We start from the raw sequence: 19,718 nt of genomic DNA, 5'->3' as shown, positions 1-19,718 counted from the left end.
AAGTTCCCTATTGTCAGTTCACCTCTCTCTCTCTCTCTCTCTCTCTCTCTCTCTCTCTCTCTCTCTCTCTCTCTCTCTCTTCCCAACAACAAGATTTTGTAGTGTGTGATCACCCTAACTTATGATTAATATCTCTTATATGACTATTGACTAAATAATATCTCTTGGAAACAATAAAGAATCTCAAATTTATAATTTATTCAGTTAAATGTTAATTATAATATTTCTTGTAAACAAATTACTACTAAAAAGATTGTGGAAAATATTGTGGAGGATTAAACTCTAACTGAAAGTCTGAAATATTATCCACATCCTTCAATACATTCCAAATACTTCTCTCCCAACTCCCCCTTACATCTTATCTTATATATTTTTTTTATTTACTTTTAATTTTTCAATATCAATTTTATTTTTATGCATCAATAATTAAGGGTAAGGAAATTTGAACTTTATTTATTTATTTTTTTTTGAAAACGGGAAATTTGAACTTTAGATATCTAGGTTTGAACTTTAGATATCTAGGTTTGAAATTTTAAGATATGTCTAATCAATTGAATTACAAGGTTCCTTATTGTCAGTTCACCCCTCTCTCTCTATCCCCAACCACAAGATTTTGTAGTGTGTGATCATACTAACTCATGATTAATATCTCTTATATGACTATTGACTAAAATAATATCTCTTGTAAACAATAAAGAATCTCAACTTTATAATTTATTCTGTTAAATGTTAATTATAAATAAGGGAATTTGACTCCCTGAACTAAATCATACTAAATAAGGTCGGTATTGTTAGACTATATTATCACTAACAACTCTATGAATTATTAATTTGAGGGATCGGTTTTATAGATTAGATTATAGTAATTGGATTAACTTCACTCAATTGACACAATTAACATTAAATTATTTCCACTATGGATCAATTTTATAGATTAATGTAGCTTTGACCAAGATTATCGATCATTTTAATAAAAAACTCGATGTTTACCACATGTCATGGCTCAAAAGGTTACTGGCTTCATTAATTTTTTTTTTCATTTAACGAATAACATTAATCTAATCCATTCATCCTTGACGGGTTTCGATTCTTAACAAATAACATTAAGCAAGAACTTATGTGTGTTTCAATGAACTCAATTATTAAAAATTTTTGTTGACAGAAAAGGGTTTTACATTCAAATCTGCTTAAAATTACACAAAAAAAAAAGGTAAGTAACTCATTTTGTTTAAGGCACTAATTAATTTTAAGTGTTTGGCATAAGAAATTTATTAGAAGGGTCTCTTTCAACAATGAATCTACTATTTTTTTTAATAAGGTTTTTTTTGATAATCACTATTCTTTTAATAAGGTAGTTATTATGTTCGATGAGAAATGCTACGTCCACAACATTTTTACAACAAATCACAGGTGGTTAGTTGTTATTGGTTCAAATTTGAACCTAACATTAAGATTACTTTTTTGCTTCAATAATAACAACTAATGACAATCTGTCACTTATGATTTGTTGTGAAAATATTGTGAATATATCATTTCTCATGTTCAATGCACGTTGCATTTTAATTTCCTCCACCGATTCAACACTGATTCACGAATCTTACTCCAATAATAACAAAATGATTCAGCTTAATTAATTCATTGAAATCTTTTTGTCATATTCAATAATTTTAATTAAACTCAATAATCAATATCAACAAATTGAATGATCCATGAGAAAAATACTCTCTGTCATAGTACATGTTTTTTAATTTAATTGATAGTCACAATAAAAGAAAAGAATATCTTAAAAAAATGGAAAATATGAATCTAGTTCGATCCCTTTGAAAATTAGATCATGTAATGTAATACAAGTACAAGACTCTAGGCAAGAAAATAATTACTTCAATATCTTTTTTTTTTTTTTTTTGAGAAACAAACACACACACAAGGGAGAGGGAAATGAGTTATAACATAAAGGCACACCATAACTCTACTTAAAAACTATTGTAATTTTTAAGGAAGGGTGGAGCAAGTTATACTACCAATTTTAGAACGTAAAAAAAGAACCACTATTATTAGATAGTTATTTTTTTAAAATTTTTATTTTATATAAGCACTATTATTAGAGAGTCATTAACTGTATTCATTCTAAAAAAATGTATAACATCCTTCATTTGAGGACGTCAAGAATTCAAATTGCTTCCTTCCACCATTATAGCTATTTAAATATCAGATAAAACTTAATCTTAACTAAAGGATCAGGAAAGATTTTAATTTTTAAAATTAAATTCAAATAAATTGGTACATTGAATGTTATTTTTAGATAAAATAAATTCATTGAATCATTAACCAATGCAATTTAAAAAATTAATTAAATTTAATATAACTATATGTTTTTTTTTCGATATCTAATACTTATACTATTACTCAATTTATATCAAATAGTATATCCTATCCTCAATCAAATTTTTTTTTTTTGGGAAAAATAAAAAAATTCATTGAATCATTAACCGATGCAATCTAAACAATTAATTAAATTTAATATAAATATGTGTTATTTTTTGGATATCTAATATTACTCAATCTATATCAAATAGTACATCCTATCCTCAATCAAATTTTATTTTTTTTGAAAAAAAAAAAAAAAAAAAACGTAAATATGGAGAGAGACACCCCTAGTGGGTCAAAAGCACACGTTACGGTCAGGCAGTTCCATGTGCCCACATGGATGATGAATTGTAGAAGAAAATACTAATAAAAAATATACTTTAATTAATTTAATTAAAAAAATTAAAAAATTACATATTAATTATTTGTTATTTATATTTGTAGAAAGAAAAACCAGAACTCTCAGAAATACCACCACCAACAACAACAACTTCATAGTGAAAGTACAAAAACCAAGCAAAGTTTAGCTCAGCACTCACTGACTCTGCTCTGATCTCTCTGTCTCTCTCACACACACACACACACAAAAAAAGAAAAAAGCAAAAGATGGAGAAAAGCAGTGATGGGTTTGTTCGTGCAGATCAGATTGATTTGAAAAGCTTGGATGAACAGCTCGAGAGACACCTCAACAGAGCGTGGACCATGGAGAAGAACAAGAAAAAAGAAGAAGATGGTACTTTTATTAACAACAACAGCAACAATAGTAGTAGTATTTTAAGTACTAATAATAATGGTCTTAACCTTATCACCACCACTACTACCGGCACAAAGATTGTGAAGAAAGAGCGGAAAGAGTGGGAGATCGACCCCTCTAAACTCACCATCAAGTCTGCCATTGCTCGTGGCACCTTCGGTACCGTCCACCGTGGCATCTACGACGGCCTTGATGTCGCTGGTCACTCTCTCTCTCAACCACTTTGTCATTTTAGCCTTCTATGTTTTTTTCTTTGATTGTTTGAACTCTGTCTCAAAAAAGTTTGTAACTTTACTCAACCAAAGAGAAAAAGTTCAATTTTTTTCAATTGGGTTTGTTTTGAAAACTCCATTTTTTGAGATTTCCTTTTCTTCCCATCAAAACCCAGTTCTTCTTTTTTTTTTCCTTTTTTTTTTTTTTTTTGGGTGCTGATGTTTTGTTTTTACCATTTTCATTTATTTCCAGAGTATATTCTGCTTTATGAAAACTGTTTCTTGTATTTGTTTTACATTATATGCCATAGTTTCTTGATTATTGGACTATTGAACTGATTCCAACTTGGTTTTTGCATAAATGCATGTGCTTTTGTTTGATCAATTTGGTTGATTTTGATAGTATATTTTAATTTGGGGTTGGTCCCATTTGGATTAGGGGGACCATTCTGGTTACTTTTGCTACTTTTCTTTTTATTTCTAATTTTTAATCTCTATAACTGAATTCAATCGACTCTTATGAAGGTAAACAACGATTGGCTATTGTAAATGAATGTACTCTTTTGAAATCCGTGACTCACACACGGGCTTGGGTTGAATTTTGCTGGTGATTGCAATTGCTTGGTTGATGATGATGTTGTTGTATTTCTGAACTTTCATGTGATCACAGCTGTTGGTTTAAGTCTTATCAGCTAAGAAAAACAACAATTCTAAAATAGTATGTTATCCAAAGATTAAAATTTGGTTTTTTAATTATCTTAATTTAATAAAACTAAGACCTATTTGGTTTCTTTGTAATATTATCTAAGCCACTTTCGTTATGTTTGTCATGTTGAGTGGGTTCGCTGGGTTGCATTTGTTACAAATGACTAACAATATTACCCAGCAAATCCAAGGAAAAAAAAGTCATTAACAGTGATTTTCTGTTTTTTTTTTTTTTTTTTCTTGATCATCAGTTAAAATGCTTGATTGGGGTGAGGAGGGCCATAGGACTGATTCTGAGATTGCTACATTAAGGGCAGATTTTACTCAAGAAGTTGCTGTCTGGCATAAGCTGGAACATCCTAATGTTACTAAGGTTAGTTCTATTTTGCAATTTCTTTTTCATCTCTTCTTCTATATTTATACAAACCATATTTGGATTCCATATGCTTCTTTATCGCTCATGATGATTGGATTGAGCAACTCATATATCTAGCTTACGTGGTGAAGATTATGGAAGCTTTAAATTTCTTCTTACCTTTTTTATGAAATTATTGATTTTGATTCTATTGTTGTTGTTTCTTGATATTCCAATAGCTTTGCAATACTACTAAAGCGACATATGAACCTCGTGCTCTTGAATGCTTACTTAAACATCCAAAATATTCATAGACATATCAATAATAAAGGGAAAATAATAATAATAAGGAACATGACTCCTTAGTGACCATTGCTTTCGATTATAGGAACTCAATGTCCGCTGGAACAAATTAAACTAATGGATGTTTTATAACTGAACTCTCCTATAAAGTTTCATTTATTTTGCCATTTGGTATGCATCATAACAAGATGTTGAGCAACTCATTAGTATATATATATATATATATATATATATTTTTTTTTTTTATTTATTTATTAAATTTTATAAGTAATATACAGGAAGTATACATGGATTTGAAAAATAGAAAGAAATGAAAGAAAGAAAAGGAAGCTGAAAGATTAGTGATACAAGTGCAAAGAGTCTAAAAACTCCATCAGAGAAAAGGTTGAGATAGTAGGAGAGTGTGTCACCCATTTGAAGAGAGTTTTCAAGAAAAGAAACTTGATTCGATATAGCCATCTCCTCCCGTTCAAATATCTGTTGATTTCTTTCTCTCTAAATGCACCATAGAATACAGGCTGGCCCTGCTTCCCATGCAGTTCCATACCTACAACTCCTCATCATTACCTTCCAAGACTCCATCATTAATGTTGTTGAATGACCCATGAAATTAATCATCATCTAACTGTGTTTGGTTATATTAATACCATATGTGGTCCAAGGACGTTTTCTCTTGATATTACCAGATCAAGATGGCTGAGTACTTTTGGTGAATATGGAGCTGAGGAGTAGGGCCATTTTGGATAACCAATTTTCTTGCATATGAGAGATCTTTCTAGATAGATACAGAGGCACTTCATCTTCATTGTTACGTTACCTCCTATTTTGCATTTATTTTGCAATTTTTAGTACATCAAATAAGCTCAAATGCTGCTGGCCAGTACAATATATATGTGTCAAACACAGAGGGTAACAAACTAACAATGATATTGCTGCTCCATATCTTTAAAGATGCAGAAATTCAAACATCCATAGCTATTAAGATGTTCTTGAGCTACCTAAACCTAGTCATTGCATGGACCTCCATGGAAGTGACACAGATGGAAAGGCATCAAACCTCAACCTTTTTCAGTTGAAGCCAACATCAATAGAGTCGTGGTCCCCTACAACTTATCCACTACAAGGGTTAAAAGAATGACCAAGGGAACAAAGATGGATTTCAATTCTGGTTGAAATATGCTATCACATGGGACTTCAATACCAATATATATACTTAAAGGAATTGCCTAATTTATATAATCATTTTGATCAAGAGACCTCTTTGTCTTTGCTGTTCCTTTCTATATTTTGGGCCATTTGACTAATATCACAAACCTTAAATTTTTAACCGTTGAGGGAAGCCTCAATCCTTGAAGGAGAGAAAAAAGGAGGGGGGGTGTAGGTTTGGGTCTTCTAATTTTTTTGAATAGGGAAGCCTCAAACCACTTCTTTCATGTTGATTTTCAATATTCTTTACTTTGATTTTCTCTATTTCATCTCTTGACTCCCAATGACATAGTGGCAATTTGAGAACTGTTGCAGTTTGAATTTATTGGAATTTAGTGATTAACTAAAAGAGTTAATGCATTTGAATATTTTAGAATTTTGAAGGTTGCAATACATTTAAAGGTTGATTCCTTTTATCTATAGTTTTTTTTTTTTTTTTTTTTTTTTTTTTTTTTTTTTTTTTTAAATTAAAATTTTTTAAATATATTTATTTTTTTATAATTCAATAGTTGGGGGAGGAGGGATTTGAACCCTGAATGTTTCCGTTAGAAATACCAAGAGACGTCACTTGAGCTACAAGGCTCTTGGTGTTTTTTTTTTTTTGGTAGAAAATAGTATATACTTATCAATACTCTGTCATGCTTCGTCGTATCTCTTACCTTTAACATCCTGGTCATTCAAATTTTCAGTTTATAGGGGCAACAATGGGCACATCAGAACTACAGATACAATCTGATAATGGTCCAATTGGCATGCCAAGTAATGTCTGTTGTGTCGTTGTGGAATATCTTCCCGGGGGTGCTCTGAAAGGTTACCTCATAAAGAACAGGAGAAGGAAGCTAGCTTTTAATGTCGTTGTCCAGCTTGCACTGGATCTTGCTAGAGGGTACTCACCATCTGAATCTTGCTCTGTGTTTGTACTTTTTTTCTTTGTAGTATTTCAATTAAAAAATGACATGTGATTTGGAATTTTTTTTTTCTTCTGTTTAAGCTCTTAGAAGGCTCATATGTACTGTATCTTGCAGGTTGAGTTACCTTCACTCACAGAAGATTGTTCACAGAGATGTAAAAACGGAGAATATGCTATTGGACAAGACACGTACAGTAAAAATTGCTGATTTTGGGGTTGCTCGTGTTGAGGCTTCAAATCCTAATGACATGACTGGGGAGACAGGGACACTTGGTTATATGGCTCCTGAGGTATGCTCATTTTATTTACTCCTACTTGATAATTTTTTGACTTCGACTTTGAAACCATATAAAAAACTTCTCATCAATTCCTCTGGGACTTTTGCTTGTCTATTTGTACTTGGGGAACAAAAAGAGATCTTGCTTTGTGGGTGGATGTCTCTCATAGTGCAACTAATGTCTCCATCAATCTCAAGTCTATCTAATATCAAGAGAGGCAAATTTGTCTTCTCATTGTCTTTGGTAACTTGTAGGTATCCTCTTAGTACAATGAGGATATTGTACTGGTCCTAATATTTCAGCTATTATTCACTATATTACCCTAGCAAACTGTAATACAGCTCAATCCAAAATGTGGAACATTTTCATTCAAACACACTAATCCCAGAGATAAAAAATTTTCTTCTTTTTCTTTCTTTATTCACCTCTTTTTTTTAGTGACAACTTTAAAAAGCAATAGTAGAATCTTACGTGATTAATAAACTGTTTGGGCAAAACCAAGCAAGAATTTTAAAATTTCAAGGTTTCCATATCACCTTTTAACTACTAATGAAACAATCTATATAAGTTCTACATAAGCAAAAGTGGCATGCCAAGTTCCTGTTTGCATTCCACATACCCTAAGGATCTGTGTTATAGGTAACTAAAGCTAAAAAAAAACAGAAACAATCGATCAATGAACTGATTTTCTGTGATTTGTCAAATGGGTGATTTATAGGTTCTCAATGGCAGCCCATATAACAGGAAATGTGATGTTTATAGTTTTGGCATCTGCTTGTGGGAGATATATTGCTGTGACATGCCATATCCAGACCTTAGTTTCTCAGAAGTGACGACAGCTGTGGTTCGGCAGGTAACTTTTCTGCGTGAATCTTAATCATTGTACCCAACAAGCTGAGTGTTTCTGCTTGAGATTCCTTCTGACTAATTTATTTCTTACCTAGAATCTGAGGCCAGAGATACCAAGATGTTGCCCAAGTTCCCTGGCGAATGTAATGAAGCGATGCTGGGATGCCAGCCCTGATAAGCGGCCAGAAATGGAAGAGGTAGTCTCCATGTTAGAGGCCATTGACACATCAAAAGGTGGAGGTATGATTCCCGTTGATCAGCCTCAAGGTTGTTTGTGCTTCCGCAAGTATCGTGGCCCCTAAAATCTCTAGTCCCTTGAACAACTCGGTGTAATTATTTTGAAGACCAGAGAAACCTCAATTGTACTTAACAGTGAAGAGATTAGAATTTGGGATATCATGATGAGAGAAACACATGGTGGTGGGTATAGGCTAAGGAGCTGTGCTACATTTCACTTTGTTGGGTGAATGTAAATCTTTTATTTATTTTTCTTTTTTTAAATATATTTTTTAGAAATACCTTTTGGGTTTACCAAATATGTGTATTTATTTTGGCCTGTCTGTCTTTGTTGGACTGGCCTTAAAACCTCTTTGTAAGATCTCCAATTGATAATTATTATCATTGCTATAATCAAGATGAACCTCATTTCTATCTCAATGCACTTGCTATGTACACTCAAGAGACTCAGCCAAAGCTTTTGATTTAGGAAGTACAATTGATTGTATTGTGGACTTGCAAATCTTTTAGGACTACTGTTAAAGAGAGTCTCACATCAGTGTGTGGAATTGCAAATCTTTTAGGACTAAAAAGAGTCTCACATCAGTGGCCAATAGGGGGAAAACTGACTAGTTCGGTATGAAGAGTAAAATTGATGTGCTAGTGCGTTTGGTGTGGTGAAATAAGTTCTGTTGTAAGAGGATGTTGGCATGGGAATATGGGATGAGCCTTATTAGGATTTTGTAGGATAATTCGATAATTCAACCTTAATGTTTACAAGTTTTAGTATAACTAGTTGCAGGTTCACATAATGTGTGGGATAGTTACAATTTTTTGTGTTAGTAATGCAACTCCAATATGAAGCAACAATAATTACAACAAACAATGAAAATTAAACAATTTTTTTTCCCCAGTTCATCATTTATATTTCAAATTCATTAATTATTTCAACATACCTACATCTAAATTTGATCCTACAAGTTCAAACATTGCTCAATACACTTTGATATATTATGCTTACCATATTCATAGGCTTGGATGTTACCTTTTCCTTCAGCAGGGATTTTTGACAACTAAAAGGTTGCATTTGGCACAACTTCATATTAGTATCCAACTCATCAAAGAATTGATAATGAACTTAATATCATAAATCTACAAATTTCTTACCACTTTATAAAAAATAATAATAAAAAACCTTAATTGGTTTTCAAATTCAAATTTTATCGTAAGAAAACACAAAAATTGTTTAGTTCACTCAAAAAGTAGAATACTAATATTAGCGAAGGGGATAAAAAAAAAAAGAATAAAAAAAATGATAATACCATATATCATTAAATTAAAAATAATAATATTACCTTTTGTCATCTATATTTTTTTAATAAATTCAAATTAAAAATAGGTATTCTCAACTCAAACCTGTTTTTTTCCATTCTTAAGTAAGTATACTGAAATTGACCGAACATGACCAAATGGACAGAAGTGGACCAAACAGAACTGAAGTGGACAGAACAAACCGAAATGGACCAAACGGACCTTAGAGGACTGAACAGACCAAAGTGGACCGAATAGATCAAAATAGACCAAAAAGACCGTATTGGACCGAATAGACTGAACAGAACCGGATTGGAACGAAATAGACCGAATAGATAGAAATGGACTGAATTGGACTGAACAGAGCTGAAGTGGACCGAATGGACCAAAATTAGACCGAGTGTACCACATTTTGGTCTAATTTTGGTCCATTCGGTCTACTTCGGCTCTATTCGGTCCAATTCAGTCCATTTGGTTCCAATTTGGTTCTGTTCAGTCCATCCGGTCCAATACAGTTCGTTTGGTCTAGTTAGATCCATTTGGTCATTTTTGTTCACTTTGGTCTTTTCGGTCCTCTACGGTCCATTTGGTCCATCTCGGTCCATTTAATCCGTTCAGTCCACTTCTGTCCGTTCTGTCCAACTCTAGTTGTCGAAAATCCTTGTTGAATGAAAAGGTAATTTCCAAGCCTATAGATATGATAAGCATAATATATCAAAGTGTATTGAGCAATCTTTTGGATTTATTGGACCAATTTCAGATGTAGATATAAAAGAAATTATTGAAATAATTAATGAATTTGTGTACGGCTATATTTAGAAAAAAAAAAATCTGAACCATGCAAATGTACAGAAAGGATAGAACTTTAAATGGAGAGAATTCAAATAAATAGTGGGATGCTATTTGCAAGGATTGTCATAATTGAGGTGGCAATGGTGTGTTTTTATAGTTTGAGGTTTGAACTGTGAAGTGTTAGTCTTTCCAAAGTTTAGGTCATGTTTTATGAATTTTGCTGGCTTTCAACAAGTATATTTAAGCTTTTACTTTTTTATTTCCAAAATTTCTTGTCTTCAAGGACGGAATTAGAAATCATTTCTTGGGGGGTTTGATAACTTTGATCTTTATGCATGGACCAAATTAAATGGGACATATGAAACTCATATATATATATATATATATATATATACACACATTTGAATCAACCATAACAAACTAAAAAAATTACTCATCCAATGGTAATAAAAATAAGACACGTTACAGATGACCATCGGCAAGGTAGAGACATAACCATGCATGCTTGTCTTATATTATGAAATTCACAATATTGAATAAAGAGAAATACATGCATGCTGATATACTTGCTACATATTGGTCTACATTTTTAATACAAATTTATATTCTCTTAAGTATTTTTCTTATGTTTACATCATTCACTTATCTCTTGCAACATGATATTTTTTAAAATAAAAACAATGGATAGTTTCACCCCCCCCCCCCCCCAAAAAAAATCTAATCCTATTAATTACAATTATCAAATCTTTAAAGAAAAAAAAAATCCTATTTTTTATGTTTCTTTTTAATCAAGATGATGAATTTGAGATTAGGGTTTTTGTTAAGGATACATTGCAAGCTTTGACACGTACTATTATATTATATGCTACTAAGATCAAAGACCAGTGGTAGAGCCTAGAATTCAATTTAGGGGGGGCAAATTGAAAGAAAAATTAATCTAAAAAAAATGATATTAATAGCAAACTAAATACACAAATATATATTAATGTAATTTAGAGATTAATCTAAATAAATAGAGTTTAAATAATCAATTTGATTTCTTGAAATAAATTATTGTAAAAGTGTTTAGAGTATAACAATATACTAGCAATTTTGTATCCTCGTTGCCTTGAATACTATTAAAAAATAATGTTGAATTCAACATTTTTTCTCTATTCTTTTAAGCCGTTAAAATTTGGATTATATCAAAAAAAGATTGAAAAAAAAAATTAAAAACTAAAAAAAATAAGATAAAGAGTGGAGGCTAGGTTTTAGTGCCATACATGAATATAAGTAGGCCATTTTTTTTAATAAAAAATAATGATCATGTAGAACCCACCAGGAGAAAAGTTGGTATTATCACAGGTTGACATTGGGAATTATATAATTGGTAGATAATAAAGTAGTGTAAGTGGTGAGCTTAAATGAAAATTGAATGTTCAACAATTATGAAATTTATTGTGAGAAATATTGTATATACTATATAATATTGTTCTGAAAATTGTAAAATTTGTTGTGAAAAAAATTGTGTAAATTCATTTTTTACCGTTAATACTTTGGAAACCTGTCAAATTAAAGGATGATGTGCATGAAATATAGACAATAAGGTACTCTCATATCTGTATTTTCAGCATTACTTTCATGTTATTTTGTGACTAATTATCTATTATTTTTGTCTTATAGGTGATAAAGGATTTACATGCTAATAGGTTTTATTTGAGGCAGAATAATGATCAATTAAGTGAAGCCAATTTGAGAGATCCAGCCCAAGCATGAAGTGAAGCAAGCAAAGATAAAAGAAAAGAATAAAAGCAGGCTGGGCAAGTCCAACAAGGAGTGAAGGAAAGAAAAAGAAAAATAAGAAGAGTGGGACTAATGTTAATCTGACGTGGTGAAGAAAAGTAGAGAAAGAAGAAATTAAAGGCTTGTTTTCGTGGTTGAGATACAGATGGGCTTGACTTGGGCCACTTGATTTCTTCACCAAAACACATATTTGGGAGTTCTTGCAATGGGCCATGTCGGGATTTTATTAATAAGGCTTTAGGTCAGCCGCATGTGATGGATTATAAAGGAGCAAATCAAAGCAATGTTAAGAAGGCTAGTCCCAATTGTATTAGCCTATTAGGAGTGACTTCTCTTATATAATGTTTTAGGTTAGTTTGTTTAAGGAGGACGGCTAGGGCTGAAAGTATAGAGCCACGGTTCCCTTTTTGGTTTTCGTCTATGACAGTAAGTTTTATTTATTTGTCTAGTTTAGTGTTTAGTATTTTATTTTTGTGTTTTATTTCAATTACTATAAGTAGCTAAATTTATAATTGAGGTTAAGGATTATCAATATTATTTATATGATTTAATTTTTCTTACAGTAGTTGTTCTTTAATGATTTAAATTGCTATTGCTTCACATTAATTGACTAAGTTAGGATTCTAGATATAATTTCAATCATATTTTTCTCATGATTTAGGATTTAACTTAATTAATTGAATGCTTGGATTATGATTGTTTGATTTTAAAATTGGATATCTTGTGTGATTTGTTTATCAATGGATACAATTGATGATTTAATTTTATACCTTGGAAGCAAAGAAGAATATGCTTTAGATTTTTAAACATAAGTTTTAATGATAATATTTTCCATGATAGCAAGATTGATTTCTAGATTATCATGCAGTGGGTTGGGAAAAATTAATGAGCATGAATATATTCTGATATGAATTAACAAGGCGGATTCCAAAACATTAATTTCTTTCTCTGGATTGTTTAATATCTTTACTGCTTTATTTTATATCTTTGCTTAGTTTAATTATTTGCTTAGTTTATTTAATTTCAAAACAACCAATTTTTATTAAAATAGATTAGGATTAGTTTGTTTAAGGTTTAATTAATTTTCCTATGTTCATTCAAGTTCCTGTGGGTTCAATCTTGTTCTTGTCAAATTATACTTTGGTACGGTTCGTGCACTTGCGAGTACTTTAAAATTTCACAACAAAAGACAATACTTTTAGTCTTATGTGGGGCCATTGAACTTTGTTTTCATTGGAAAAAAACGAAAATGTGCTATGTACTTATACGGATTGTTGGACATTAGATTGCTTTCATTTAGAAGTAGAGAAGTCTTCTTATTTATGCTAGGGGCAAAGTCGAGATAGAAAAATTTAGTCAAGGGGAAAAAAGCTTTATAAGTAGGGTTTTACTAACGTTTATTTTACAGAAAAATGCAAAAGTAACTAATCGATTTCACAACTTTTTCAATTTTTCATAAAAAATTTCCTATTATGGATGGTTAATGTATGGGAGTTTTTGGGGAGGTCGGTGGGCACTTGCCCCCTCTTGTCCTCCCTTGGCTCCGCCCCTGTTAGAGACCCACCATATATATTTTTTGGTGTGGATCTTTTTCTCTGATTTGCAGGAGTGTAAAATCACATCCATGCACACGAAAAAAAGTGAGTGCAGTTCCAAAAATTTAACAAGAATTAGCAGTGTTATGGTTTATGCATTTCCCAATTGAAGCTCACGTAGTGTTGAGTCTCATTGGGTCGACTTGTAGTAGCTTGCATATAAAATGAGCTGCATCAAACCTAGAACCGCTCCACAACTATTGGGAACCTAGCAAAAATATAAATTTGGAAAAAAAGAAAGAAAAGAAGTTAGTTTTAATTGTATGCTAATGGTGCTCAAAGCCTTTGAAAACTCGTTAGCAATTGATAGTACATAAAGCCTTTCATTATAATTGGAAATATTCACCAAGAAAACATATTAGTTTTGTAAACATGTAGTCTAAAACTAGAAAATTATATTTAGAAAACACAAAAATCCATCTTATTAAAACAAAACAAATAGTCTCAAGCAAGATAGATATTTTTTTTTTGCTCTCATATTCTCTAAACTCTACGGATTATAGCAAAAGAATGTGATGTTCCATTACTAAAACACCACTACTTTCTTTTTTGGATAAGTAATAAATTAACACTGTACCACACTAGATTAAATTCAATAATGCAGTAATATTTTTTATAATTAAATAAACCAAGAAATACGTAATCTTAAACGCATACTTAGTCTATGGAGTTACCAAGATGAAGACATCGAATTTGAGGATTGCATAGATCACCCAAATTACTCCATTGCAGAAGTAGGCGAGTGAGATAAAGAATGGCATGTACTTCACACTCTTTGTTCTAATTACCCTACCCTGCCAAAAGAAGAAAAAAAAATGTTGCAAATTTTCATCAACAAATCCCAAATATAATTACCAATAATTAAAGTACAAATATTTATGTGTAAATTTTAGGTGTCCGATCTTGATAATAGCTCTTTATTATCAGATTAAGATATTAATAAGTTTTTAGTGTATGCGGAGATTGAACTCCAAATCTCTTATTCAACCATTAAAATTTTTACTAGTTGAACTAATTAGACACCATATGTATGATTTTGTTAGTTTTTGTATCTTAAATTTCCTAATAGAATTCAACCATATAATTGTGCTGAGTAATTAATACAATATATACAATGCAATTCAACCACATAGTTGAGTTTAACTGAAAATAAAAAACAACATATAAATAACTATACTTAAGTTTTGCAACTGAGGAAACAATATACATACCATGACAGTTAGGGGTGAAGCATACATTAATATATTGAGGATAATGCTCAATACCCCGACAATGGTGGATCTATCTTTTGTTGTATGGAAAAGTTTCAGGGTAAGGACAACTACGAGGACAAAGAAGATGGTTTCAATCACAAGAGCAATGATGATCTTCCGCTGAAATTGCAAATATAACAAAATAAAAATGTGTTTAGATAAAGACAAAATTTAGTTATAAAATTAGTTGTAGCCTAAGGTTACAACCTTACTCGATATCTTTTTATTGGATGTGAATTTTGACAAATCAACCATTGGATTACATTATTTTCTTATATCCTCTATACTTGCAAAATTTCTAGAAAATTAAAGATCAATAGTTACGTCATCAATAAATTGTTTAAACTGTAAGTTTTTGTAGTTTAAAATAATGCATAAAATATAATCTTATAAATCTTATAGTAAATAATATCTGATTGACACAAAATTTGACATATGTATTAAAAGCGTAAAGAACATGTAATCCAATTATTAAATTTTTGTAATATGTCATAATATTAATAATATTGAGTAAGGTTATAGTTTTATGCTATAACTAATTTTGTAACTAAACTTTGTCATTTAAATAATAAATCACATGCAACAAACCTCGATTACATAGTATAGAATGTGAGATAGCTTACATGGAGAAACCATATACACATCACATAGCAACTTCAAAAATGCTAAGCACATAAACCTTAATTTTGAATGCTTAAAGTATATATGACATTTATTTATTTATTTTTACTCATAAGCTTTGACCAGGGAGAGTAGAAGAAGAAGATGGTGATATAGATGATTTCGATTATGAACCCAAAGCCATTGATTGTAATGACAAGAAGGCTATCTGGATGGACGAAGGGCATTCCATAGAAACACCACATTGCGCAACTGAGTACTGCTGTTACATAAGGATCAGGCTTAAAGCTTTCCACTGCTCTTGCCTTGTGTATTTTGATAAATGTGGGGCTGCAATTTATCCATTATGTACTAAGACTATTTGTAAGTTCATGGAACAATCAATGTGAGAGAGAGAGAGAGAGAGAGAGAGAGAGAGAGAGAGAGAGAGAGAGAGAGAGAGAGAGAGAGAGAGAGAGAGAGAGAGAGAGAGAGAGAGAGAGAGAGAGAGAGAGAGAGAGAGAGAGAGAGAGAGAGAGAGAGAGAGAGAGAGAAGTTGGAAAGATAGTCAAAATAATGATGTTGTTTATGTTCTTTTTAGATGAATGAATGAATTCCTTGAGCAAATAGGAAGTATACTGTAGTGAACTGTAGTTGATTAGATAAATTAGTCGTATTCGAGACGACTACCCTCCTAGAGATAAAGGAAGAAAAGAATAATTGGGTTAAATTCTGCTTGCCTCATTTTATTCATCTTGATGCTTAAATACACTGAACTAGAATTCAAATTAACAAGATAACTCCTAATCTTATCAGCTAGAGTTCTATCACAAGATAGACTCCATCCTAACAACAACTTAATTCAATTATCAATCAAATTCAAATACACATTATCCTAACACAATTGAATTAATGATAGCTCCTACGTGAGGCAATATCTTGATCCCAATAACTTAGCCACTGTCTGACTTAGCAACTCCTTCCAACTCCACGTGTCCATGGGTCATAACATTCCCACCCTCTGGAGAACGAATCTTGTCCTCAAGATTCAAATAGGGAAATTGTTGCTGTAATTCTAGAAGCGATTCCCACGTGGCGTCTTCACTTGCTGTTCCTGTCCAATGCATTAGTGCTTCCTGAAGGACTTTCTTCCCTGCCTTGCTCTAGTGATAATCCAAAATCGTAGCGGGTTCCAACAGTAGCTTGCCATCGTCTTGCACCTTAGGAAGCTCTTGCGCCGCTCGGTCTAAGTGTCCCAATTGTTTCTTCAACTGTGAGACGTGGAAGACAGGATGAATCCGGGAATTGGCTAGAAGTGCTAACTGGTAGGCCACCTTTCCCAAACATTCCACCACCTGGTAAGGTTCATAGAAACGTGGGGATAACTTCATATTTCCTCGGGTTTGCATAGACAATTGTCTGAATGGCTGCAACCGTAGATATACAAAGTCACCAGTGGCAAACTCCAATTCACGGCAGTGGCGATTTGCATTTATTTTCATCCTGTGTTGGGTTGTAACCAAACTTTCTTTCAATAACCGGAGAATCTCATCTCGGCTTCGCAAGGATTGCTTGACCTGTGCCACCGTTGTGTCACCATGCTCATAAGAATGAATGGTTACAGGGGGTCGACCATAAACAGCTTTAAAGGGAGTCATGCGAGTGGCAGTATGATAGCTCGTGTTGTACCAATACTCTGCCTATGACAGCCACTGGAGCCACTGTTTTTGCTTGGAACTTGCAAAGCAACGTAGGTAAGTCTCTAAGCAACGATTGAGGACTTCCGTCTGACCATCTGTTTGAGGATGGTAAGCCGAGCTCATACGCAATTCAAAACCTTGTAGGCAAAAGAATTCCGACCAAAACCGACTAGTAAAGACAGGATCCCGATCAGAAACTATGGACCGCGGCATGCCGTGAAGCCGTACCACTTCTTTTACGAAAGTCTCAACCACCACCTTTACTGAATAAGGATGCTTAAGAGCAATAAAATGGCCATATTTGGATAGTCGATCCACCACTACCAAGATGACAGAGAGGCCGCTAGACGTTGGAAGCCCTTTAATGAAATCCATTGACACATCTTCCCAAACCCGGTTCGGAATTGGTAACGGTTGTAATAAACCAGCCGGTGTCATCGTATCGTGCTTGTTACGTTGACAAACATCACATCGCTAACATCACGCTTCATACCAACCCAATGGAAGTTGGCAGCCAATCTTTTAAAGGTTCGAAAAATCCCGGAATGTCCTCCAACGGGTGTATTGTGAAACTCTCAAATAATGGCTTCCTTGTACAGAGAATTTGGAGATAAGACCAACCTACCTTTGTACCACAATTGCCCACCACGTGCCTCATAGCCACTAGTGTTCTTAGTGTCTTTTTGCAAGTTGTTCCTCATGGAAATCAAGAGTGGATCGTTGTGGGCTTCATGGTGAACCATGGCCAACCAAGTGGGTCGTGGGCATGTTATTGCGATTAACTCCCCATGTAACTGTGAAAGAGCGTTGACTGCCAAATTCTCATGACCTAGTCTGTACTCGATTTCATAGTCGTACCCCATCAACTTCATGAGCCATCTCTGTTGATCCATGGTCGAGATGTGTTGCTCTAGTAGATACTTCAAGCTCTTATGGCCAGTGCGAATGTGAAACCGCCACCCCAACAGATAATTACGCCATTGGTGGACCGATAAAACGATGGCCATCAACTCCTTCTCGTAGTTGATATTACCAAGGACATGTCCAAAAGCATAGCAAGGATGAAAGCAAAGATGCAAGATTCTTGGGATCAAATGATAGAGGTCTTAGATAAACAATCCAATGTTCTTTTGGAACTCAAAGAACAATCAAAAGATGAAGGATCCCATTAAATTTCAGAGAATCAAAGTGATGTACTCCAAGCATCACCAACAATTCAAGAAAGTAATATGTTGGAGGGTGCTCTGATACCAATTGCAGTGAACTGCAGTTAATTAGATAAATTAGTCGTATTTGAGGCGACTACCCTCCTAGAGATAAAGGAAGAAAAGAATAATTGGGTTAAATTCTGCTTGCCTCGTTTTATTCATCTTGATGCTTAAATACACTGAACTGGAATTCAAATTAACAAGATAACTCCTAATCTTATCAGCTAGAGTTCTATCACAAGATAGACTCCATCCTAACAACAACTTAATTCAATTATCAATCAAATTCAAATACACATTATCCTAACACAACTGAATTAATGATAGCTACTACATGAGGCAATATCTTGATCCCAATAACTTAGCCACTGTCTGACTCAGCAACTCCTTCCAACTCCACCTGTCCATGAGTCATAACATATACCCTATCAGTACTAACAAGTAACAACCAATAATGTGGCCCATTATAACATAGTCATGGATAAATTGTGAATTAATGATATAAATGAGACGATAACATCTTGCCTTTGAGAATAAAGCATAAAAGAATAGAGATTGAAATCTGCTTATTAGTCTTAGTACTAATTCAAAAAAGGACCATTTGTAAGTTATTATGGAATTTTTTTATGAGCTTATATAAAAGTAGAAGAAAAATGATCTTCACTTGAAATGAATCAATTTGAAGATTTAGATTAAATACGACAAATTTAAAGGTGAATTTGTAGTTGGAAAGAAAAGCTAGAAAGAGTGCAATTAGAATGTGATCATGCACTCTTTCCTTGCTCTCAACAATAGTGCTTTACAATTTACCTACTTAGTGACAGTTTTCAAGGGATTATTCCCCACTCATTGTATGTGTGATCATAAGTGTCTAATGGCCATGGCCATGAAACAAATGAAAAAATGGTAATGGAATATAAGAACAAAACCTCAGTATTCTTGGGTGAAATTAAATGACACAAGATGAAATGTTCCCCAATAAAAATGAAATAAAAAGGTTCTTGAGAACATGAACATTAAATTTTTGTATATACATATATATGGTGAAGTTTTAAGGTACTAACCAATGATACCCACAATGGTTCTACTTGTTTCAGTGTTAACCATAGTTGCAATGTCCAGACAAGAGATAAGGATGAAAAGAAGAAGAAAATGAAGAAAATAGAAATACAAATATGGAGTTTGCGCATTTGATAATTTTCCAAAACAAAGCATATCTTCCTAAGTTCATTATATAGCAATATACTGGGATGATTATAACTGTATGTGAGAAACAAAATGCCACGTTTTTTTTTCTTATTTCAACAAAAACTTGGCCAGAC

At 32.7% G+C, this 19,718-nt stretch overlaps 1 protein-coding gene and 1 pseudogene across 1 annotated transcript; one reads left to right on the top strand and one right to left on the bottom strand.

Annotated features, from left to right (window-relative positions):
- Positions 1-2,825: 2,825 nt before the first annotated feature.
- Positions 2,826-8,596, top strand: LOC126701669 (serine/threonine-protein kinase STY13-like). Its single transcript, XM_050399974.1, has 6 exons — positions 2,826-3,322; positions 4,290-4,411; positions 6,592-6,788; positions 6,928-7,102; positions 7,809-7,943; positions 8,035-8,596. The coding sequence occupies exons 1-6, from the start codon at positions 2,974-2,976 to the stop codon at positions 8,239-8,241; spliced, it is 1,185 nt and encodes a 394-aa protein (XP_050255931.1). The 5' UTR covers positions 2,826-2,973; the 3' UTR covers positions 8,242-8,596.
- Positions 8,597-13,726: 5,130 nt separating this feature from the next.
- On the bottom strand, positions 13,727-19,503 carry LOC126702729 (bidirectional sugar transporter SWEET5-like; annotated as a pseudogene).
- Between the last annotated feature and the right edge of the window lie 215 nt (positions 19,504-19,718).

This window comes from Quercus robur, chromosome 10, assembly GCF_932294415.1.
Source record: "Quercus robur chromosome 10, dhQueRobu3.1, whole genome shotgun sequence".
In the NCBI taxonomy this organism is placed as follows: domain Eukaryota; kingdom Viridiplantae; phylum Streptophyta; class Magnoliopsida; order Fagales; family Fagaceae; genus Quercus; species Quercus robur.
This window is presented reverse-complemented; position numbering and strand designations above follow the sequence as displayed.